Genomic DNA, 24,343 nt, shown 5'->3' with positions numbered 1-24,343 from the left:
GACTATAGGTCTGTAGGCCTTGATTTCAGTACTTTAATTTTAACAATTGTACAACAGAGAAGCCCCCTATTTCTTATGCAGTATTTCGCCAGTTCCAGTTGGTAAAAGATTATGTTCTCTCAATTCATTCAAATTTTATACTAATTCTATCTATGATTTCATATTTGTTCATTTAAAGAAAAACTAATGTTTCATTTTATGTATGAGTGAAATACGCTACTTGTACACATCTAAAACCTGCCATCTGTGTAACAGAAAAGAGGGGTTTGATGGGGATTGTAGCTTCAAAATTATCAGGAAAAAAGAAAGGAAAAAAGAAAAAGAAGCCACAAAAAATCTTAAGGGTATTATTTCAGTCAGCAAATAGAATTCCAAATAAATCCTAGGAACAGAACATGTGGAAGTCATCTTTTCAGTCACTCTTAGGATAAAAATGTCATTTTAAAACATTTCAAGCATATAGAAATCCTAACTGCATTCTTTCTTCCCAAATGTTATCTCTAACATGACTTTAGCATGCTATTTAACTCACACGTTTCATTCAAGATTCCTTCAGATTTTGATGTGAAGCTGTAAAATAGCCCTAAAAAACTCAGATACAAAGAACCTTGACCTATTTTCTACTCAATCAGGTTGTTTAAAAGAATAAGCTGTTATCTCTTGTGGGTTTTATGGTGGTTAGGGTAACATAAATCTGTGCTTTTGCTATTTCAAGTTGTAGAAAAATAATTTCATTAATAACAACAGTCTCTGCAAATTCTTGTGGCAAAAAAGAAAGTAGCCATTTTTTTCACAGGAAAAGCTTTGCACTCAAAAAAAAGAAATAAAGAAATTATTTATGGAACACAATGTGTGAATCCAATGAAAGAGGCTAATGTCCTTTTGAGCTTGCCTCAATATGTTATCTAAATGTTGTGGCTTTAGGAGATTTAGTAAGTCATCTAAAGGGAGTGCAATGTTGCAGCAAGATTTTAAAACATAGTGCTAGAAAATGAAATATCTTGTTATTGTGGAAGAGGTCCAATCTGCAAATCAAGGTAGTCCTCATGGCTTTATCAGTGTTTCAGCACTGCCCCCAAAAGACACTAGGGATGTTGGAGGAGCAGTTCAGCATTTCAGTCTCTTTTTCTCTCTGCCAAGTACACCAATGAGGCATCCTATAGAACTGTAAATAATTTGGGTAAGGTATTGGGCCATAGGCCCCCAAGCCTCTCAGCTCAGTCAGCTAACATCAATGACTTTTTCTCATCCACATAAGCAGCTATTACAACTCAAAGGTAAAAGATTTTTCTTTTAAAAGACCGTAATTATACAGCTTCAGCAAAGCTGTTGGAGTGAGGACTAATTCAAATGCAGTGAATGAGGAAAAAAAAGTACAAAGATAAATAGTGACAGTAGATCACAGCCTGCATCTCTTTAATTTTATATTTATATTTCTTTTCAGCTGTATCCCCATGACAACCACTGTTAAGACATTCCAAAGAAATCTATTTCAACTCTGTTTGGAAAACCAGTCAAGCTACCCTCAAGACCCACCAGGCAGAGGCATTTAGTCCTTTGTCCCATTCCAGCCAACACTAACCAACACAGTCGAAACAAGCACAGAGAGCCAGCAGCCTGGGATTACATGTGACACTCCTCCACCACCACCCCTCTTCCTATGTAGGAGTACTAATTCCCTTTGGGGTTTCAGTATGAGAAATAAAACAGCTAAAGGGTCAAGCAGGATCACAAAATGTACTATTTAAACACTTGTCTTCAAGGCAGCTGCCTACAGAGAGCGGTACTAAAACCAAAAACAAAACCAAAAAAAAATAAACCAACACTAATGAGGAACAGTTGTCCAAGGAGTCTGGTGATCTTGAACGCACCCAGAAATTCTGACTGCCCAGATATATTTTCTGACATGCCTGTGTTTTCATTGCAAAACCAGCCCTTCTGTGCTTCCTCCCAGTCCAAACAGCTTCCTCTCCCAGACTGGGAGTGCTTCCGTGCTGCAAAGAGAAGTTTTCTTGTCTCACTTTTTATAGAAAGAAGAAGGTTGTGGGGGAAGAGGTTCCAGAGCAGCCTACCCAAGCCTGCTGAGAGTACTGGGCTCTGACCTCAGCCAGCTAATCGAAAATTTATTCAGATTTGCTTGTGTTCTCTGGCTTTCTTTCAGTGAAGGAGAAGCTTAACTCTTAGGGTGTCTGATCAGCCATTGCTGATCCATTTTTTTTTTTTTATTCTTTTGAGCTGTGGCATTCACAAAATATTTTATGTTAAATTGAAGGAAATATCAGCTGAAAATTGTCACAACAACTGTCCTATATCATGTATCCAAATCTGCCTCTCATGAGAGACCCAGAACCAGAGTGGCTTGAAGAAAAATAAAGCCAGAGTGACAGAAACATCCAGAGCTTCAGAGGCACATGAAGACAAACTTGACCAAGCAGAAGATATGCAGATGAGGTTATCTCCCCAAATCCAGGATAATGCGTGTTCCCGTACAAATTCCACCCACTCTCTATTTTCTCCATCTCCATTAGAAAAAAGGTCCAGCACCCTGTTGCTATGCTACAGTTGCCAGTGACTGGTTTTAACATGGCCACAAACAAACCCAGCTCATTTCTTGCCAGAGCCAAAACTGGTCAAGCAGAGCTACAGGTATTCAGTGTGCCCCACTCGCTCTGACATCAGCCCCTCTCTTTCATCACCACCTTTAGCATCAGCCCCTGTAAAAGAGCCCATCACAGGAAGCCTCAGGCACGTGAGAAGCAGGACTCCAGTTTCAAAAGAACTTGAGACTGCCATGTTGTACAGCCCCATGGGACCAAGGATTAACTTTACAGAACGCAGTGGAAGTGTGGAAATGCAGGCAGTCCTAATGCCAGAGACTTGTCAGCAAACAAGCAAATGTGTCACTGCTATTTCTCTTTCATCAATCTAGAAGTGAGAATATCTGGGTCTAATTGATCCCACGTACAACTCTGAGCATGCCTCTGGTCTCAAGAATTTAAGGGAGCAGGCCTTAGCAAAGAACATCTCTCCTCCTTTCCAAACCCCACAGTTGCTGACATTCTGCAAACACTGATTGAACCTATAGTTACATAGAGGCTGCACATGAAGCTGCCCAAAGAAACCTTTTTAACATAAAATAGTGTGTGAGAGTTGGCAGGAGTTGAAAGCAAAGAGGTGCTACTGGCTAGCATGCTTAAAGAACAGCTGTGATAGGTGAGAACTCAGGACAACAATATTTTGAAGCCACATTAGCTCTTCAGAGGAAATGAAATAAACTGGAATGAGGCTGGCACTTATTTTTCAGCCTTGTTCTTTTGGGGGCAGTCAGTGATAGTCAGGAAGTAGGCATGGACTAAAAGGGTAAGGGCTGTCTAGGAGCACTGGAACCAGCATGATCATGGTTTTTCTGGATCTCAGGAGTGGAATTTAACCAGGCCCGGACAACTGAAGGAAGTGGAGGAATTTGCACCTCTCCCCTATCACTCTTCTCTTCCCAGAGGCAAACTTTTCCTAGTCTTGCCTTTTTTATTTCCTCTCATCTTGATTACTCCTTAGGATTATTCCTTTCTGACATTTTCTGTGTCTAAAAAGTCCTGTCAGCCAGCCAGCTCACCTTTTTTAAAATGTAGAGCTTGGCCAGAAGTACAACTGCAAACAGATTTGTAAAAGCCAATAAGGTTTTGCAAGGTATTAATGCTGCTTATTGGTATTACTGCCTCGCCATGTCTTTCAAGCAGAGATATTGTAAGCATAAGGAAAAAAGTGCCTTTTCAAAACCTTTTTTCCCAATATTTCTATTTATTTTCTTTCTATTATGCAAGTATTTGACATAGTCTTGAAAGGAATCTATATCAGACTACTACAACATCATAAAAAACAGCCCAAGACTAGCAGAGTTGCTTTCCTTCACCCCAAGAAGAAATAGTCATCTTGTACCGGTCAAAGTTTTTATTTGGATTTTAAAAAAGCAAACAAAAAAAATCTCTCTCACAAACAGACAAGCAAACAAACACCCCACAAAAACCCACTAACACTATACTCACAACTGAAGGGAGAATGTGAAATCGTCTACATGAGTAAAGCTTTGTTTAGGGTATGAGGATTTTTTTAATGGCTTAAACTATTGTATTTTTTTCCCTGAAACAGTTAGGGAAAAATTTTGATGGGAATTACTGCACTGAAAATAAACAAGTGGAAATCATCCAGATTGATATTTTTTTAAATGCACTAATAATTAATAAGGGTTCCTTCAATCTTTCATTCTCTGCTGTGCCTGTGACATGCTTATTTTCCAGAGCAGCTGCTTTGCATTTAAGGAACCTCATGCCCATCCACAATTCAACATTGAAACTGCTGAGTTTCAAACTATGGTTTTACTGGCATACCAAAATTCTCCTCACACTCTTATTCTTAATGTGTCACTCCATCATTTGAATGTCATAAGACCTTTTTAGAGGTAGCAGTGTCAGACAGAAAAGTGGTATGGATAACTATATCTGAACCTTCCTAGGATGGGCAAGACACTCTCTCTGTCCAATCAAACAAGCCCAGAGTAAAGCCAGCTGCCCTCTACTATTTGAAAAGAAAAGAAGAGGAAAAAAAAAGAGAAAAAAAATTAAATAGGGAAAAAAATAGAAGAAAAAAGAAAAGGAAACTAAGAAGACTCACAGAATAAAAACAGAAATAATCTCAGTGTGGAAGGGGATGGAACGAGAAATAGGAGAGACATTTCTGAAAATTAAATTAATAAGAAGTGAAGAAGCATTCCTGCTTTGAGTTTTGACAAATGTTTGCAAATTGTCTATACCCAGGAAAACATTTCTCAAATTCAAATGCCACCAGAGCCCTTAAAGAAGAGCTCTTTACATGGCGAGACAGACAGCAAGTTAACATTTCACAACTACCTGCTCAACTAGAAAACACGTATTTTTCTGCATACTTCAAATTGATATAGACACTTCCCAGATCACAAGTGTCAGGGCTGAGAGATAAACCCAGTTATTTGTACTCCTCCAGGATGCACCAAAATTGTGACCCCAGGTTCCCCTCTGTCAGTCCCAGAAGATGCTCTTTGTCTGTACACTGTACTCACCAGCTGACTGCTGTACCAATACAGCGATGACTCCTTTAGCACACACCAGAACTTTTTCCATTTGTTCCCAATGAAAGCTCCTTTTTCCTTCTTTTTGTAGAGCCATCCTTGGCAATCGGCTTGCCCCAGCTCTTTGCACGATATCCTCCGTCGGCTCATTATAAAGAACCCTGTGCCATTAAAAATACAGTGTTGTGCTTGCTTAAAACTGCATTACCAGGAAAGATGTTGCTGCCAATTAAGGATATAATCCTTACTTAGGAACCTCAGCAAGTCATCCAAGCATATCTTAAAATATACTCAGAAGTAATTCAGTTTTATAATGGCTGTGACAGTAACACACACTCATTTGAAAGGCTTGCTGGTGTTCAGAAATTAACAGTAAGCTATAGATAATGCAGACACTAATTAATGCTAAGATAACCATACACGAGTTTTTGTTAATTCAAAATACAGCCTTTGATCCTTTTAAGAGAAGCATGCATATATTTTCCCTCACACAGCTGCACTGAAAAGGATACATCTATTTAAGTCAGCTAGAGAAAACTATTATGCCAAGTACATGAAAACCACTAGTGTGTATGTCTGTGCAGGCAGCTGATTCTACCTCACCGATTTCCAGCTTTGATTCAATTAACATACCACAAGGATTTAGTCCAAAGGAACAGCCTGTTGTCATTTTTCTCAGAATCGGTGTAAGAATCAGTGGTGATAAAAAGCAGCTTTTCACCAGATGAGTAGCAGTACAAAATCCTCACCCTCCCAAGAATAAGACATACTAAGAAAATAACAAAAGAGGAATCCAGGAGAGAAAAGAAAAAACAATCTCTCATTACCTTGACTTTTCTTTTTTGCCTTCTGACGCAAAGGAACCTGTAAGAAATGCAGGAAGGAAAGAAAAGAGGAAATTTCAGATTGTGTTGCAACATTTGTGTAGAAAGGGGAGGGGGAAGCTAGAGAAGGACGTGGTGGTGATGCTGGTGGTATATGCAGGATGGAAACACATAACCCACTCGCTGCTGAAGGGACGTTAGCAGCTGAAGCAAAAAACGTGTTAATTAAAATTGATGTGTATCTAGTTGAGCAAGAGCAAACACAACCCTATTACATGTGTCTATCTACTACTGCTTCCTGTTTCACATCCACAGACAGCTTCTACTTTGCTGTGTTTGCCCAAATTGTAGTTAAAAAATAGAAGTTAAAACTCCAGCATTTTAATGTTTCATTAGGCTCCATAAGGAGGATTTACAAATATGCGGAGATTAAAATACATGCCAGATGACTGTTAGTCATTTAGCTCATTCTAAGAAATCCTGGAAAAGAAAAAAATCATCTTCACCTTTGCCTTTTTTATTTAATGCAGGACATGTATTTTTTTCCCTATTAAATAGTTTCATAATATTTCTTAAGGAAAAACAAAATCACACAAAATGTATGGAAATTTTAGTCACTGCAAAAATAATACAGAGGCATTTAGTCCTTTGTCACATAAATAAATTGAATTTATTTATGCATTTGCAGTCTACATATTTTAATCCTGCATAAACACATAGAAAATGAAACTAAAAGAGAAGACCACAGAACAAAAAAGAGGTAATTGAAAATGGAAGGTATGGCTTTTAGAGTAAATTCTCCCCAGACAGACTGGCTGGTTGAGTGATTGCGGACAAAGTACTTGACTTCTCTTTCCCTCAACCTTTCCTTCTCTAGTGTGGGAACTAAAGCATTTACTTTTTTCTATTTTTAGGAAGGGTTTGAAGCCCCCAGATGACAAATGCAGCATGTATGATTTAATATGCTGGCCACAATGTTGCTATGCAAAGCCGCTAGCTACCTGAGCCGCTGCAGAGCTACGCTATGAACATCCCTAATGTAGCCCCTCTGCCTACCAGACAGCTTCTCAGGAAAACAAAACCCCATTTCATATCCCTCTTGAAAAAGTTGATGGCTCTTCTCACAGGCAAATTAAAGGTGAATAAGCCTAGACCATCTGCAAGTTGATAGAAGAGCCCACTGTCACCAGTATTTACAAGAGCGACAACTTTCTGAAGCAGGGATCTCTGCAGCGAGTAGCACAGAGCACAGAGTTGTGCCTCGTGCTCATCCTGTTTGACATGACCTGAGCAACACTCTTGTGGGAGGCTTTACCAGGCATGAATAATCCCAGACTCCTGCCTAATCACTGAGTATTCTTTTTTCCTTTTTCCCTTATTGTTTTTCTTTTTATTATTATTCTACCACTGCCTCTCTCTCAGACTATTCTCCATGACAACACACAAAGAAAAGCAATAAGAAAACACATCAGCTCTATTAGAGATTCTGCTATTTCCCAATCCTTTTCATGTCTTCATTCCAAAGAAACTTACGCCCTATTTAGGACACATGGAAATAATGTATGCCCTCAGGGAATCAATGGGTCACACAAACTAATTGCTTTCCTTCAGAGCTATCCAAAATGATATTAAGGAAAACAAATATGAATCAGGTCTGCTGGACCAAAAACTATGTAGTAAAGCAATATCACATCTTTGCCATGGCTCTATATTGGGGTCGTTTAATCTCTAACCAACATAAAGTTATGAAAAAAAACAGCAATACTGAGGCAGGATGTGGCTCTCTCTACACAACTGAGAAGGAAGTAATCTTTCCACTAACCTTGTTGATGATCTAAAAAAAAACACAGCATAGTCTATTTCTCATGTGTCAGGAAAGAGTTAGTACCCATGTTATATAAGACATCTGTTGGGGCCACTTTATATCAGACTGAGGCAAAAACTGATCACCTAGTAAGATCTTGGGCTAGCTAAAATAACTTATGAATTTATGTGTATTATTCTGCAGCAATGCTGGTATCCTGCTGCAAGTTGATAGGGATGATTAACAACTCTCTTTTCTTCATATATTGTGGGAGGATTTGGGAAATTAATGGTGGTAGGAAGAGCAGTTTCTCTACAGCCAGACCTGTATTTAGTCTGCCTGGATAAAATCAGTGGTAAATCTCTAACAAAATAACTGATGAATGATTTTTTTAAAAAATTAAGATACATTTCTCACTGTCTTTCCAAGTATTCCTGAAAATTGAAGTAAATTTTCAACAAATTAGCACTAAGCCTGGAATTCTGCAACTTCTGCTTGTGTTTTAGTGCTGTTCAGAAATCCAGCTTCATCCTATAAAAAAATATGTGTTCTGCTCCACCCAAGAGAAAGCTCTTATCCCCAAATGCAGCAATAAAATGCAGCATGATTCACAAAATTGCCTTCTCAAATTTTGTTGATCTATAAACAAATAAAAACAACCTCTTTCTCCAAAGCATAGTGTTTGGAGTCAGATAGGTACTTTATGAAATAAACAAACAGTTTTCTGTAAAAATGTTTTCTTCTCAAACCAATAGAAAACTTATATTTAAATGAATCTACCACAAAATTCATAAAATGTCTCATCAACACAGTTTGGATTCAATTTTCCATGAGAATACAACACATTAGCAAGTCTCCAGTGGCAAACCTTTTTTCAAGAAGTGAATTAAAGTTTCCTTCACTGAAAACTCTTTAAAAAAGTCAATAATCTTTTATATCAGTGGACCTAGGTGAACATTGATTAAAAGATACTTTTTAAGTTTCACTCTTCTAGAGATTCTTACCAGCACAGAGCAAAGAGAAAACTGTGGAAGGCAGAGTTGTTACCAATAAAACAAGGGGTACAACAGGAGTTTCAGATGTGAATATTCTGTAACTAGCAAACATAGCCACTGAACAGTCTGAAACTAAATCAAATGTCATGATTTTGCTTTTAACAATGCTGGATATTTTTCTATAATTTTAAATTTACTAATGGGAAGTGATGTATTTCATTATCATGGGTCCAACTGAAAATATCAGAGAATATCAGATGTATTTCTATTTCTTCTATTTCTTCTTACCAAGGGAAATCTGAGAGCAGTAGTTCTCAGAAAGCTCTGGGATAACTTCAAAATATACACTTTTTACAAGACTGGTAATAGAGAGTAGGTTTTAATTATTTGTTAGTCTTTGGTTTGCTAAGGACTGAACAGAATGGGCCAGTGATCCTGCAGAGCTACACAGACTTCAAACTGGCTATCTATTACTCCTACACTTAGCAAACACACCATGAGCGAGTTGCAAAGGAACCTGTACAACTGTGCACAGTTCATTTCCACTTCTGTGCTAGGCAGGCTCTAGGGATGAGCAAAAACGTGTGAGAGAAGTGACAACTTCAGCAGAGTCTTCTGTCAGTCCAGGAGTTCTTTTTTCCCACAGAATCACAGTATGATTCAGACTGAAGGAACTTCAGGAGGTCATCTAAGTCCACTCTCCACCTGCAACTGGTTTTCCAGGACTGTTTCCAGATGGCTTTTGGATTTCACTGAACATGGAGACACCTCACTCTCTCTGAACAACCTGTGACAATGCCCAGTCATTCTCACAGTAAAAAAGGTTTCCTGATCTCAGAGGGAACCTCTTGTGTTTTGGCTTGTGTGCATCACTTCTAGTCCTGTCATTGGGCACTGCTGAAAAGAATCATAGAATTGTTAAGGTTGGAGAAGACCTTTAAAATCTTCAGGCCAACCTTCAACTTAGCACCACCATGTTGGCCATTAAACCATGTCCTCTTCTTTGCATCCTCCCTTCAGGTATTTATGCACATGGGTAAGAGCCCCCCTGAGCCTGTTTTCCAAGATAAACAGACTCAGTTTACCTAATCTTTCCTCTTACCTTCGATGCTGCAGTCCCTTAATTATTCTTCTGGCCCTTCATTGGGCCTCTTCAGTATATCATGTGTCTCTTATATTGAGAAGTCCTTCTAGGGGTGGCTTCAGCAGCACTGAATAAATTATGACCTCCCTTGACCTGCTGGCAATACTTTGTCTGACGTAGCCAAAGACACCATTTACCTTCTTCAGATCGTGGGCACATTGCTGGCTCATAACGTCCACCAAGATTCCCAAGCCATTCTCTGCAAAGCTACTTTCCAGCTCTGTGGCCCCCTGCACATACTGGTTTCCCCTAGCAGTATCTTTTGTGCTCAGATGGAATAACAACAGGGGATGGAAGTCAGAGGGCTGCACAGGCTTTGGCAGTCTCTGGACAACATCCTGGATCCTGGTGCCTCCCAGGCAGAAAACATCTCTGGATGGTTGGTCAGGCCTACAGATGAGGAGTCACAGACTAGAGGGTCTCACCTTTTCTTCCTTGCAAACCTATATGGTTTACAGTCAAATGAAACGCATTGTTTTCTAGGGGACACATCTGGCTTCTCTTCAATTATGAGGGCAGTCAGCCTGTTCTTAGATGAGGCAGGAGCTTCCTCTTGATACAAGAAGTCATCAACTTCCATCCTTCCAATTCTCCAGAGGGTTTCCTTACTTTGATAGAGGGCATAGACACTGCCTGCTTATCCATTGCAGGTGGGGACTAGTGGTCTTCATGTTGTTGTATCTCAGAGAAGACCCTATGTCTCTCCCTTCCACTTTCTCTGATGCTGCAGTTTGCACACTTCCTCTCGAACCTCCTCCACTTCCCAGCACAGCTCCTCCAAGATGCCCTGCAGGGCTGAGAGACATCATTCTTGGCCTTGGGGAGAGGTTCCTGACACCCACTGAAGTCTGGGACTCGGAGAGCTGCAGCCGCTCTGTGTTGAAGCCTCTGCCCTAGCAGGGACAGCTGTTCCTACACCTTCTGGGGAAACTGCTCTGTTACCACCCTAAGACTGCTACAGCCCCACAGTTTGAATGGAGGCACCCTTATTTCACTCCTTCTTCACACCCAGCTGCACAACCTGATGGCTCTGTTGGCTGCTCTCAGGGCAGGTCCCTCCCAAGCACCTGTTAAAGGACTCTTGACCCTTCCTAGTCAGAAGGAGATGCATCAAAGGCTCCAGGAATCCTGGGTCAGGGGCAGCCTGCAAGCTCTCCAAGAATAAAATGGGGTGAAATAGGCATATGAGGCTGCTTCAGGGGAAAGAAAAAAAAAAAGTCTACTTGGAAAAGCAGGGGCATTGGGCTAATACTAAAAAACAGGCTTCATGTCTCATGAAGTTTGACTCACAATGCATAAGTCTGAAAAGGCACCAAAGGCAGCTATGATCAACAGATATATTCTCCAGAGCTGTATTTTCTTTAAGCTTCCCAAGGGTTAGACTGTATGGCTAAGAAAATCCTTTGCTGAGCTCATGTATCCTAAGTTACGGTTATCTCATCCATTGAGGGTCAGGATTTCGAAGTGAGGACACCCCTAGCATCAGGCACATGCAGTAGATTTCAGTTTATCCTTATAGCAGAACTGGGGCAACCTCTTTGCTTGGGCTGGCCCATAATAAAGGTCCTGTTTGGAGATTGATCCTGTTGTGCATCTTTTATGCTGTTCATGGTCTTTGTGATTACAAGGATATAATCCCAACGTATGACCTCTACAGATGATCAATAACTCTGTCACAGCTTCAAGTATACTTACAAGAATATTGCCATCAGCTTCCATGAATGGTTTCAAAGCTCAATGGAAAAGCTGTTAAAAGAGAAAATTTTGTGTACTTAAGCTCTGTATCATATTTTCATATAACATAAATCTCACCACTAGAGTAAAAAAAATGCTTTCAAACATTTTGTCTTTCTAACTCTACCCTCTGACTTCTCCCAACCCCTAAAATTAATTTTCCAAAGACAATCCTATGTTATGTAAATTGATTTTACTGATTTAGAAATCAACAAGTAGTAAGTAATGTTAACTCAAAAGTATCCAAGCTTATTTTTATGAAATAAACAGAACACAGCTCATGGATTTGGCCAGAGGGTTGTGATGTGCTTGGTTGTGATAGGCTTTGGAGTTGGGTGGGAATGGAGGTTTTTGGGGTTTTAGGAGGAAATGCAAGAGAGAGAATAAAGAAACAAAATTGGAAGTGGATTTTTTGGTTCATTCTGTTCTTTAGTCTGAAAGAAATCTATAGGACTTGGATACCTGCTTTGGTTAAGTAACTCCCAGCATTTCCTGGGAATAAAAATTAAGTAACCTTCTGTCTCTCTTGAATGGGATGAGACCTCATACTGGACTACTTATTTTATAATGGGTTGAAATTTTCCTTTCTGGAGACCAAAATCCATGCAGTCCAACAGCAGACACTGGATTCTATTTCCCAAAGACACCAGGTTATCAGGTATCCATTCAGGTGGCAGATGAAGTGATTTCATTTGGTTAACACAAGCACTTGTCAGCTCCCCTGTGTGATTTTCCTTTGGTTGGTAGAATGGGCCAATGATGAATTGGAGCAGTACAAGATGAATGAAAACATACCAATGTTTTGGTGCCAGCAAAGTTCCTGTGAAACTCACCCCTCTGCATGTGAAAGAATCATGGAGGAAAATGGGAGAGGATACAAAACTCTGCTGAAGCAAGCAAGAAGGGATTTCCAGAAATAGAGCCACACTTCAGAAGAATTTCTAACAAGAACATTTTCCTGTTACTAGAACCAGTTATTTAAGATATGTGCCACTCCTCATACATAATATTTGTCTTAGTTTGAAAATAAAATCTTAAAAAAGAAAATAAAAACCCACCTACTGGCTTCCAGCAATTTCAAACCAAAAATAGAAAGGCAAACAAATACATATTTTTCTGGCTGCCAGCCATTTCTGTTCAAAAGTAGAAAGAAGCACTTTCTATAAGTAGCTCAAGTTGAAGTAATATCATGATGAAGAGAGACGTTATGGCAAATAATTTCAAGGATGTTTAGAAATCATAGCTAGTACAAACAAGCAGAGGAAACACCTTGAATTATCCAAGTAAATTAACACTGAGCCTCAAATACAGAGCAAGAAAGAAAGGGAATAACAGACCATATCACAGTAATTACTGTGATGTGGCCTTTTTCCTGTCATTTCTTAATTTCATGTGTGCCTTGGGTTTGGGGAGGAACTGCACAGCTTTGAATCACAAAGTACCAGGAGCAAGGGGAGAAGCATTAGTTAACTGGAAAGGCAATGTTTCCTCCTGTGTGCTTTGTGCCAAAGAACTTGAAATGGATTTCAGCTAACCCTTCTCTCTGACTTAACTCAAACATTTGTTTACTTTCCAGAAACTGGACAAGCAGTTTTGAGCCAGCACCCAGTGTTCAAAAGCAGCATTGACTTCTGTCCCATTCCAGTGAAAAAATATAATTTATTGTTGCCTGTGTAATGAAAGATACTTGAAAAATCACACAATCACTGCAGAAATAACTCTTAGACATTTAACCTGAGTTTGTTTCTTCTAAGAAAGTCCAACCTGAATGAGATTAGTTCCTCTGTGAAAAGGTATTAGGATTTTTTATATCCACTCAAGTGTACTCAGCTGTTTCAAAACTAACATTTCAGAAGGTCAAAACCTGCTTATCTCTGCACTAGAACAAAATAAGTGATTATTTTCAATTTTGTGCAGGTTTACTGTGAAAAAACTATCCTTTCTAAACAGTCAGGTGAATTAGGAGAAGGAGCTGGATAAATGCAGCCATTTAAATAGAGCCAATCCACCTTACTGGATGGCCCAGCATGACTCTGCAGGGGCTGTCTCTAGGAATCACAGCCCCCTGCCCCACAGTAAGCCCCTCACACAGGCTGCAGCTGGGATCTCATGATGAGCAATGCCCTCTGTGTGCCGGTAGTGGTCACACTATGGCAGCCCAGGGGCTTGCTCAGGGCTGGCAGCTTGGCTAACAGAAAGACTTCTGGGGCCACAAAAGCTACACCTGAGCTCAGGAGCTTTGCAGGTCAGTGAGAGGTTATTAAGAGACATATCATATCAGTTCATATCATCAGCAAGGGGTCCTGACTCCAAGCTGGAGTAGCTGCAGCAGGAGAAGACTCAGCCCATTTCACAGCACTCACAGCGCTGCCTTGCAGCCTGAAGACCTGTGCGCATCCTTGTCCTGAATGGAATGGAATTTGAAGAGGGATGTCACCCCGAAAGGTGTGTGTGGGATTCTAGCCCTCATCCCAAAACTCTCCACTTGCAACAAGATAAATTCTAGGAACAGAAGGAGAGGAAAACCCTCCAGCCTATGGATTAAGGTACCCACATGGAAGACTTGTAATAGGACTGCAGTCTGCTGTACTGGATGCTCAATTTGCTAAAATTAAAATGTGGAACAAATCAAAGGGAGAAAATTAAACACAGTAAATGCTCTCCCACTTCAGATGGCTTCAGAAACAGTAAAACACACTTGATACTCTCATTTTCTGAAGGGTAAACTGCAATGGATGTACTCAGTATCAATAAAGGCAAAGGGGATGGATTTATATTATCAGTTCATAAACCATGTCTATATTTATTTGGCTTTTCTAGGAGTTATCTGAACCACCTGATTTTATTTCAGTCTGAATTGAACACAATTTCAAATGTGGTTTCAATTAAAAGATTTCCAAATCAAGTTCTTGAGGGCTTTTTAAATTTTGATTTAATAACTGAACACTAAGTATCTGTGTGCATAGTTTTATTAGTCTCACTTCATCCTTGCTTTTTCAAGAAGAGTAATAAACAAGTAGGTATGTGAGCAATAAGCTGATGCAACAAACATGGAAATGTGACAGGTGTCTTATCAGAAATATCTTGCAATAATAGACAGAGGTAGTCTATTTGACTCATCATCTCTCCTAAAATATATACAAATATCTATAAAAATCAAATTTAAATTGAAAGGGTGGGAAAAAGGAAAAAAAAAATAGAGAACACTGAGGTTCCAATGACTCTAATTGCAAAAAATCAATCTTAATTCATTAGTAATATTCCTCTTGGGAAAATCAAAATCCACAAGGCCTTATGCGTCTCTTGCCAACTACAAGCTACAGTGACTACGTCAATCTGCAATGATCAGAGCATAAGCCTGCCAGACATGCCTTCCAGGCATCTCCCAGATGACATTCGGAGTGGACATATGCCCTCCTGCTTCTGAGCAAAATATTTGATATACGCAACATGGCTCAGACTATTTGTGTCACAGATGCACCCAAAATGTGCACAGCTGAGCTCCTGTTCAGGTGGCATTGACACAGACTGCTCCAAAAGAAAATTTCTGTTTTACCAAGCACCAAGCCAGGTTGGCGGACAACCTGGAAAATAAGCTCTGAGCCTTCTGTTTACATTTCTCACACTGGTCACCAGCTTTAACCCCTGTGCTTGTTTTCTGTGTCTGGCTGCCTGCAGCAAGCTGCACTTCAACGGGCAATGAATTGACAGGTGACATGAAACTAGTGAAAGTGGTACAAAGTTTCCCCCCAAAAATCAATGATTACTTAATCACATATTTCACCAGACATTAGGAATAACATTGCCCCAATTTACAGCAGTGCTTGAAGCACTGTCCTGTGGCAAGGAGACAGCCTTACATAATAATCCTAAATTATCACCTTACTGGGGTTCTTGCAACAATGCAGGGGAAAAATTATCACAGTGATTGCAAGCTCTTAAATGTCCTTAGGCTTACTAGAGATCAATTTAATCTGACAGAACCTTACCATTAACCACTAATTAGTCAGCTCTAGTCAGGTACTTAACTGGTTAATCAGCTATCTAAATTGACTGTCTGACTTGTACAAGGAGTTTCTTGGCCTGCAGATTTTCTCTCACATACAGGCTCACCAGGGAAGATGGATATTAAGGTGATACTTTGCCTTGGGGCAACATCAAATAGACACTAAGGCAATTTTCACATAAGTTCATGGACCCATTCCCATCCTGAATAAGGCTGCCCCACCTACTTTGGTCCCCATGACCTCATGTTTCTAACTGCAGATGAAACTACACGTTCACCACTGGCATCAGAAAGAGCAAGTCTATGAAAACACAGTCAGAAGACTCTAATTTTTAGAGTACACATTCAGCTTTGGCCACAATAGGTAACTTTACCCTTTTGAACAAGCGCTACACTTTGAAAAGACCAAAGGCCTCTTTTCACAGGCTCAGGAGCAAGAAACTGCTTTTTTCTGCATTATAAATCTAATATATTTATACTTTATAAAACCATTGGTTATAACATTGTTTTCAAATGCATTTGGAATTACTCCATCCCCTCATGTGAAAGCAATTCAAGAAGATGACTTCTGACTCTCTTTGGGAGAAGGCCAGGAAAAACTGGAACAAAGTTCACTGCTCCCGTGCTGGAGACAGAAGGGATCTGGAGACATCACCCTGCTTGGATCATGGCCAGGTCCTGTCAGCCCAGCTGGTAAGCCCAAGGGCAGCAGGTTATGTGTGCTGACAGCTCTGAGCAGGCAGTTGCAGGAGTCAGTGCTCTCTGCCTGCAGGAGAAGAGGGGCAGGAAAGAAAGAGGAAGTTCAGCAAAAGGAAGACATGCTCCAGCTGCCTCTATGGCCTCACAACCAAAATGAGAAAACAAAATGGCATGCTTAATGAAGTGTGTCTGCCCCACATTCCTTGTAGTGTTGAACTCCAAGTGCTGCTATGCTTGAAGGCCAAGGAAGAGTTTGCAGAAACATCAAGTGCAATGCCTCAATTCCTACTGCCTTCTAGCTGGCTCTTTGTTTTTGCTGTGGCAAGCAATGAAAGTGGGCAATGTTAAGCTCTCTGCAAAACTGAATGAAGAGTTACTGCACTGAAAGGGCAAGGAAACACTCCAGGGATAAAGAAGTACCTTCCTGATGCTCTGCTCTCCTCCAAAGATGCACAGGTTTTTACTAGTCCAGAAGATGAAACATAGAAGGGAGGAAGGAGAAAAAAGTAAAAAGCCTATAGACCCTCCTGAGACAACGATCTAAGGTGTTTTTCTCAAAGCAAGTCCCTTGTGAAAAAGTAGAGATGAGGAGAGAGGAATCATAATTCCCTCCTCTGTTTTTTCTGATCAGCTGTTCAGCAAAGACAGTTTTGAGGGAACAATGCAAGGTCCAGTACATAAAGAGAGAACAAGGGCATGACTCACCCTAGCACAGAGGTTCAGAACTGCTGCTCTGCTTGCAAATTTAGATTATTTCAGTGACAAAAACCTGAGACATCCTCACCAGAAGGCAGTTCTGAATAACCTCTGCTGTCATGGCATTGCAGGAGGTTTATACATCCAATGGAAGGTAAAAATTTCAGGAGCATTCTTTCAAATCCTGCATTTGAGAGCAAGAGGCCAGCAAAAATTGTTACTCTTTGCACTCTCTGAAGCTTAGAGGTAAGTCCTGTTTCTTCTGCCAAGGAAACATTCATTGCATCGACAGCACCATACAAAAGGCCACCAGTCACACTTCCAGGGAAATCTCAAGAGGACAGATTTTAAAAATCAAAGCAAAATCATTATGTTGATGTTTGTGAGGATGAAATAGGTAAGAAATATCTGGGGGACTTGTTGCTTCTTCCATCAAAGAATTCCACTCCACATTCATAAAGTTTTCAGGAAACTGAAGTCTCGAGAGTCCTGCCTGGTTCTTCATTAAGAGATCAGGAGCAATGAAGAGTTTATCTTCCTCCCACACATCAGAGCACAGCAAATACATGTGCTGCACTCAACCATCACCTCTGCAATACGGCAATCCCAGTGGGGAGAGGCAGAGCAAGGAGAAACTGCCCTGGCAAGTTTCGCCAAAGGAGGGTGGAACTGCTTCTGCTCACAATGTCATCTGCTGAGCCATATGATTTGCAAGTGGCCTCCTTTTTCCTGTGGCTGAAAGGCATTTCCCTAGGAATAAGAGAATGGAAAAACTGGACTGCTGACATCAGAGCTTCTCCAGAGAAATTTAGCCAGAACCCATTCCTCCATTCAACATCCGTGCGCTAATATACAGCATAGGATTTCTCCAAGGTCTAGGACAGGCAGGCCAATGAGGGGCAGGCAACTGGGAGCCAAATGCTATTCTCACTATGCCTGAGTTAGACCAGATACGGACGACTGAGAGGCAGAAAAAGTCATCTCTAAGATGAAAACTCAAAGATATTGTAGCCTCTCTCCCGCGGCCGCGGGGCTGTGCGGGTGCCCGGCTAGGGTGCCCGCGGCCCGCCCGAAGATGGCCACACGAAGTGCCACTCCCGGATTCCCTCTGGAACCCTGGGCAGTGGTTACCGTCTGCGGCGTGGGTGGCGCAGGCAGGATCTTCAGCTACGAGGTACCAGAGCAAAGGAAGGAGGAGGGACACCTGTATAAGTACCAAGGATCTTTTAATCTTCTTCCCCAGTGGGTTCAGGGACAGGCGACAAAGGGGCGCGGAGGGAGGAGGGCTGATACAGGGAGTGGGTGTGACAGGCGGAGACACAAAGCTTACTAATAGCAAGGACCCAGGGAGGAGCGTGGGTTACAGCTAAGCCACTGAGGATCACACAGGGGAGGGGAAAAACCCCAGGGGCAAATCATACATCGAATTAAGGAATGACTGACACAGAGAATTCTCGAGGTCAGGGGGGTGGTTACCATGACAGGCGGGGGGGTGGGGGCAGCTCCAATAGGGAGAAACCATTGTGAGGGAAGTACATGGGGGGAACCGTGGACCGAACCATTATTGAGTTACAAAAGGAATAACCGATTCTAAAAACACACAGTGCCACAAGATATGATAAGAAGGTACTCTTGGAAACATTTTTCCCTGAAATCCAATTTAATTATCAAGTAGCTTGCTTGCTTCTGGATTTGCTTCAGCAGTAGATTTGTGTTTCTTTTAAACAAATTAATTCTCATCTTCAGTTGCTACCAGCCATACTTACTTTGACTTACATTTGCAATAAGGAAGAGAAAAAAGCCTCTTCACCACACAAAAAGGGCACAGTAAGTAACATCTGCTAGAATACAGACCCTCACCAGTGTGAAAAGGGGGTCTTGTCTGAGGTGGGTAGCATAACAAGCTGGTTGGCCCTGAGAGCAGCAATAAAACTTTAAAATACTCCTGTGAATGGTTGCAATGATGGGTGCATGCAAATGATCACTGCACTACTTTTCTGTACTTTTCTTCACTCTTCAGGGCCTGGAGGCATTCAGGATTTACTGATTCTTGTTTCTTAAACACCACAGCCTTGCCAGAACATCTGCACAAAGAAATAGATCATTAGAGATAGCTGTTTGCTGCTCCTGGAAATGCAGATCTGGCTACATCAGACACTTTCTTGTTGAATCTTACAGAAATGAACACTGTTCAGCACTCCTTTCCTGTAGTGTTGCCCTCACTGCAGTGAAATCTGAAATAAAACAGTCAGCCTTTTTCTAAACGAGAAACCCATATGTTAAAATTACTTACATAGAACTAAAAACGGAACTTCTTCTTTCACAGAAACAATTTCAAAGTTTTCCCAGAATGTCTGGATTTTCTTTTCTGTTATAATCTGTATTTCACCAAACTTTTGTACTTATGTTCCACCATGCTATGGCTGTTCTTACAACAGCCTAAACCAAGTTAATCTGTGTATCTTATTTTTCTTCTAAGGAGATACTTCCTGTCTTCTCCGTTTTTTTTTTTTTCTAAAATGTTCCCGGCTCTTTATGTCCTTTTATATTTAAAAGAGTGTATTTCTATATAGAGCACCTCCATTTTTTCATAATTCTTACTCTACATGTATTTTGGAGTTTTATAGAAGAAAAGCAAATAGTCAAAATAAATTCTTGACTTCTCAGTCATAAAAAATAATAATCAAGACAATATAAAATTAGTATTATCACCTATTTGTACATCTCACAGTAATTGCAGCCTCAATCTAATTACTCTTATTTCTATGATCCTCTTTAAATAAATGATTTTAACTTCTTACTTCACTTTTTCCTCTCATTGGCAACAGAGCCCTTATGGTGGTAAAAGTAATGAATGAGAGGTAAATGCTTGAAGAAAAGCAACCCCACATTTGGTATTTCCCATTGCAGCAGAGCTCTAATTTATGCCAATAACAGTATTATTTCTATATTTAAGTAAGTTCTGATTGAAAATACTTATCTTTCAAATTACATTTCTGTCCTTAAATTTCAATTTTATAACTTATGTACAATTAAGTAATAATATAAAATTCATCCAAATTCATAAGAAGGTTGTCACAAGAAACCTACTTCTCATAAATTGGACAGACTTTTGACCAACAGTCTGTGATTTATTGAGATTAATGAGGATGAAAAAAAATGCAAGCTATTCCAAACCACTTCAGAGGACTCACTTTCAATGTGTTTGTGTTGTTTTTTTATTAAATGTTTGCCACTCCAGAATTTAGGCCCCTGTTCTTAGCAGGAAAAGAAGACTTGGCCACAGGGATAGGATGAAAGAATGCTGAAAATGTTGAATTCAAGGTAGCCAAGGCTGAAACTCCACAGAGTCAGGTCAGAAGGCTGAACAGCTGTTCAAACTGGATGTCAGTCAAGTTTTCAGCACATTTCATAATGTGTTGCTTGTGCAACAAATTTGTTCCTACTTTGTCACGTCCTTAAAAGCAAAAGAAGAGGAAGCAGCAGCAGAGGAAAGATGTGAACACCAGCTGAGCACCCACCGTCCTTGCACATCCAAAGGCAGCAGTGTAGAACCCAAATATAATACCATCACATAGTATAAAGTCATATTATGACCCAGAATTAGGAGCAACATATCTCCACCCTCTAAACAGCTGTCTCTGAAGCTGTACTAAGGTTTCCTTCAGGAGAAAAACAGGCCAGAAGACAACTACCACCTGGAAGTTTATCTGATCAGAAATCACTGAAGTGGAGGAACTGAAAAAAGCCCTTTGGACTCAGCAATTAATCAGTACAAGACAAAGTCTTTTCTGTGGATTAGAAACCCAAGACCACAGTTAAATTGCTCTGATTCACTGGCTTTCTAGGATTTTGTCTTCACAAAGCATCTTTGCATTTCATGCGTTTTTCATTTGGAAGTGAAGTGTCTGCCAGGTACAGACAGCACATCCAGAACACAGAAAACTGCTGGAGAGTCCTGCTTACCCCTGCAATTGTGTGTACTACATGGCAATTTAGAATATAGATTCAATCTTCACCTCAACATTGCTTCAAGTGTGCTGGTAGCACTCGGGCAAAAGCCGCAAGACCCCAGGCAGAGACACAATACAAAAAACACAACTGGAAAAGAAAAATCCAGTGAACTGAAATCCTAGTAAATAAATAAATAAATAAATAGTGATAATTTCTGGTTCTCCATTTCAACTCTCTTCCCTTCCCTCCTAAAATTCCTTATTTTGCCCATATCTGTAGAGATGTTAAACAACCAGTTTGGGAAATGCTGCATCTTACTAAATACAAACATCTTCACTCTGTTGCTTTCTGAGAAAATTGACGATTTGACGTCACCTCCTTTCTTCTTGCACTTTGTAAGATCCACACAAATAATTTAAACACTCTATTAGAGGGAGCTGCAGAAAGCTCAGACAATAAGCACATTACTGTGTATTAGCTGAGACACATTAACTATGAAGGAGCTTTAAGGCAAACTAAATTGCCTAGCAGTTGTCTTTGCTTTAGATTAAGAGAAAATAAGCACAATTAATATGACTCAACTGGTACGGTATTTTGATGGTGCTTGTACCCAGAAGCTGCTCCCAGAAGAACCTGGTAGACTTGGATGCACCATGGAATAAGAGCATGAGAGCTCTCTTGAGACCTTGCAAGGAGGAACAAGGATAACGAAACAGTTACACAATGTAAAAGAGCAGAGAAATATGTCAAGTGATTCACAACATCACCACACAAAATATAGTTTGAAGAAACTTCTCTGAAGTGTTAGCAACAGGATTGCACTATGCTTGCTTCCATTACGATGGACCATGTGCACTGTAGGAACAGGGAAGAGAAGGCAGCTCTCTTGGCAGGTTCAAGACAAGATACAGCAGGAGGATGTAGGCAGGAATCAGACAGACTCTAAGATAACAGCAGGACAACTACCACCAGGATCATATTTTGGGTCTCAGTAAGCCTGAGGACGGGCATTGTCAAAGGTTTGTGTTAGCACCAGAGCAGGGGCTTTGAAAAATAATGAGATGATATATATTCAAAGGCTTGTAAAACTAAGAGAGGGATCCCAGGGAGTTCAAAATGAGAGTTCAAGCTCAGTATGTTTAATGCTGCTCAGAAGTATAAATAAATAAGATAGGAAATTCATCAATGAACCAGAGTAGGAAAACTATCCTTGCAGTGAGTTTCTGAACTGATATGAGGTGATGAAATTACTTTTGGCAAGGCCAGATAATAGGAGATTTCAGTAAAAGTGACATTAGATAATGACACTTGGATAAGAGTATACTTCTGTGTATGGAGAGTGATGGCATTTGAAAGTTCACGTGAAATTTAAACAATAGCTTGGAAGCAAGAACAAAGAACTAAAGGAAGTCCTTAGGCTATGATAGTATTATCAGTATGATATCATTGCCAGCAATGAGCAAATATGATCTAGGAAAGGTAGAAGGTGATCATGATGGCTGGATTCAACTAGAGGCTGAGCCATGACGTACCAGAGAGACAGGCCAAACACTACATTTGGACAGAAAAAGAAAAAAAAACCAAACCAAACCAAACCAAAACCAATCTAAACAGACAAAAAACAACTCTGTGTTTAGGATTAGATCTGTCCTTCATAGGAGGACGTCTGTGAATAAAATCACTTGGGCAAAATGTGCAGAGGAATGGATCAGAGTACAGTAGAGATTAGATCATAAACAGCATGTTGAGGTATATCAGGACCTTCTGAAAGACATTTTGCACATGTTTTCAGAAAACAGATGCAGAACCGTTGGCAGATAGAATCACAGGTGGAAGGTTTTAAGAAGAGATTTTCAGGTAAAATTGGAGGTAATTGCCAGGATAAAATGAAGTCAGAGTGGACAGGATTTTGTTCATTGATTGTAGTCAATAGAAGAATAAGAACATGCCAGCTAAAAAAGAGAGAAAAAGTAGAGGAGGTTTTGGAGAAAAGCAAGGTAGAGAAGTCAAAGGAAGATGAGCTCTGCCCTGACGAGAAAGCCATATCTGCAGAAGAAGCACTTAAAGAAGTAGAAGGTGAGTCAAGGCTCTGTCATTATGCTAATTTTTTTTCCTTCCCCCCTAGAAGCAACCCACAAGAGCTGTTTGGAGAGAAAGGACAGAAGAATATGGGGACAACTGAAAGCGCAAGCACAGGGAAAGCATGACTCAGCTAAGCCAGAGGCTGGGGATAGAGCTGGAGGAGGACAGACACAGCCTATTCACAAGATTTATGCCAGAGATGCCCCATAGCAAAATCAAAAGAAACAGACACTGGAGTACAGCCAGGCTGTAACTTGATGATAGGAAAGAGAAGTGAGCAATTAAAGAGTAGAGGAGGCTGCAAAAGAGAAATATTTTTAGAAAGGCATGTCGCTAAGGCATAAACACAGTGCACACACTTTGATGAGCTGTGTCTGTAACTGCATGTACTGCTTTCCAGAGAAATTCTTAAGAGAAAAAAACATGGCTCTCCTTCAGGCAAGAAGGAACTGAGATGCAGAAAGGGGTAATAGGTATAGTTTCACATGCAACATTACCTCTGTGCCCATCTCCCTGTCTAGTGATGGTGCAACACTCAGTATGACTTTATCAGCATTAAGTGACACACCAGGAAGGACACCTTCTCCAGACATGAAACCAGTACCAGCTACACTGGTCTGTAAACAGCCCTCATGAGTTAACAGGGGGTTGAGTGACTCCTTGAAGACAGTTCTGTGCACCAAACAGTGAAACTATTCAGCATGTCATGCAATGACAGCCCTTTCCTTGGTTACTGCTCCTACCACAGTGTTGGAACTCAAGACATCCCTCTGGGTGTCCAGAGTGGCCGGGACCCCTGCCAGGGGGCTCAGAAACCCTGGCACAGAGCCCAGAATACCTGTGGGTTTGATATGACCTGTGGAGCAAATTACCAGCCTTGTATGAAGACCAACAAGCCACAGCAGTTTAAGTAGCATAACAGTGAAATTATCACAGGGTGAAAAAATAGATTTTTGGGGTTTCTAGAATGGGTGTTTTGGGGGCAAGATGGAGGGATTTGGGTGTGTCCAGCCTTTCTCCTTCTTAGCCTCCATCTTCTGCTCTGATGTTGGCACATAGAGATTGGTTTAGAGTAGAAGCACACTGTCTAACATGGGTGATAGGTATTGGAAAGTAATTGTAAACATGTTATACGTAGTTTTTAGTTTAAAGAGATAACACTGCCGTGGGGGTGGGCAGTGTGCCTGGAACTGTCCTGCTGGACGGACCTTGGCAGGGCAGGAGAAAAATTTTTATAGCTAAGACGCAATAAACCACCTTGAGACCGAGAACTGAAGAACTCCAACTCATTCTTCAAGCATGCG

The 24,343-nt window shown here is 40.6% G+C and overlaps 1 protein-coding gene across 4 annotated transcripts in view; it reads right to left on the bottom strand.

Moving 5' to 3' along the window:
* Positions 1–24,343, bottom strand: part of IPCEF1 (interaction protein for cytohesin exchange factors 1) — an 82,230-nt gene that overhangs the window by 31,771 nt on the left and 26,116 nt on the right. For 2 of the 4 annotated variants that reach the window (XM_050972131.1, XM_018919951.3), the window contains exons 2-4: positions 11,564–11,614; positions 5,929–5,965; positions 5,093–5,262 (exon numbers count right to left, since the gene is read on the bottom strand). In XM_050972131.1, coding sequence (XP_050828088.1) covers positions 5,093–5,262; positions 5,929–5,965; positions 11,564–11,587 — 231 coding nt within the window. In that variant the 5' untranslated portion in view covers positions 11,588–11,614. Of the gene's footprint in view, positions 1–5,092; positions 5,263–5,734; positions 5,880–5,928; positions 5,966–11,563; positions 11,615–24,343 lie in introns of those variants that run through there. The other 2 variants (XM_050972130.1, XM_018919953.3) reach the window with 2 other exon arrangements.

Source organism: Serinus canaria, chromosome 3, assembly GCF_022539315.1.
Source record: "Serinus canaria isolate serCan28SL12 chromosome 3, serCan2020, whole genome shotgun sequence".
Classification (NCBI taxonomy): domain Eukaryota; kingdom Metazoa; phylum Chordata; class Aves; order Passeriformes; family Fringillidae; genus Serinus; species Serinus canaria.
This window is presented reverse-complemented; position numbering and strand designations above follow the sequence as displayed.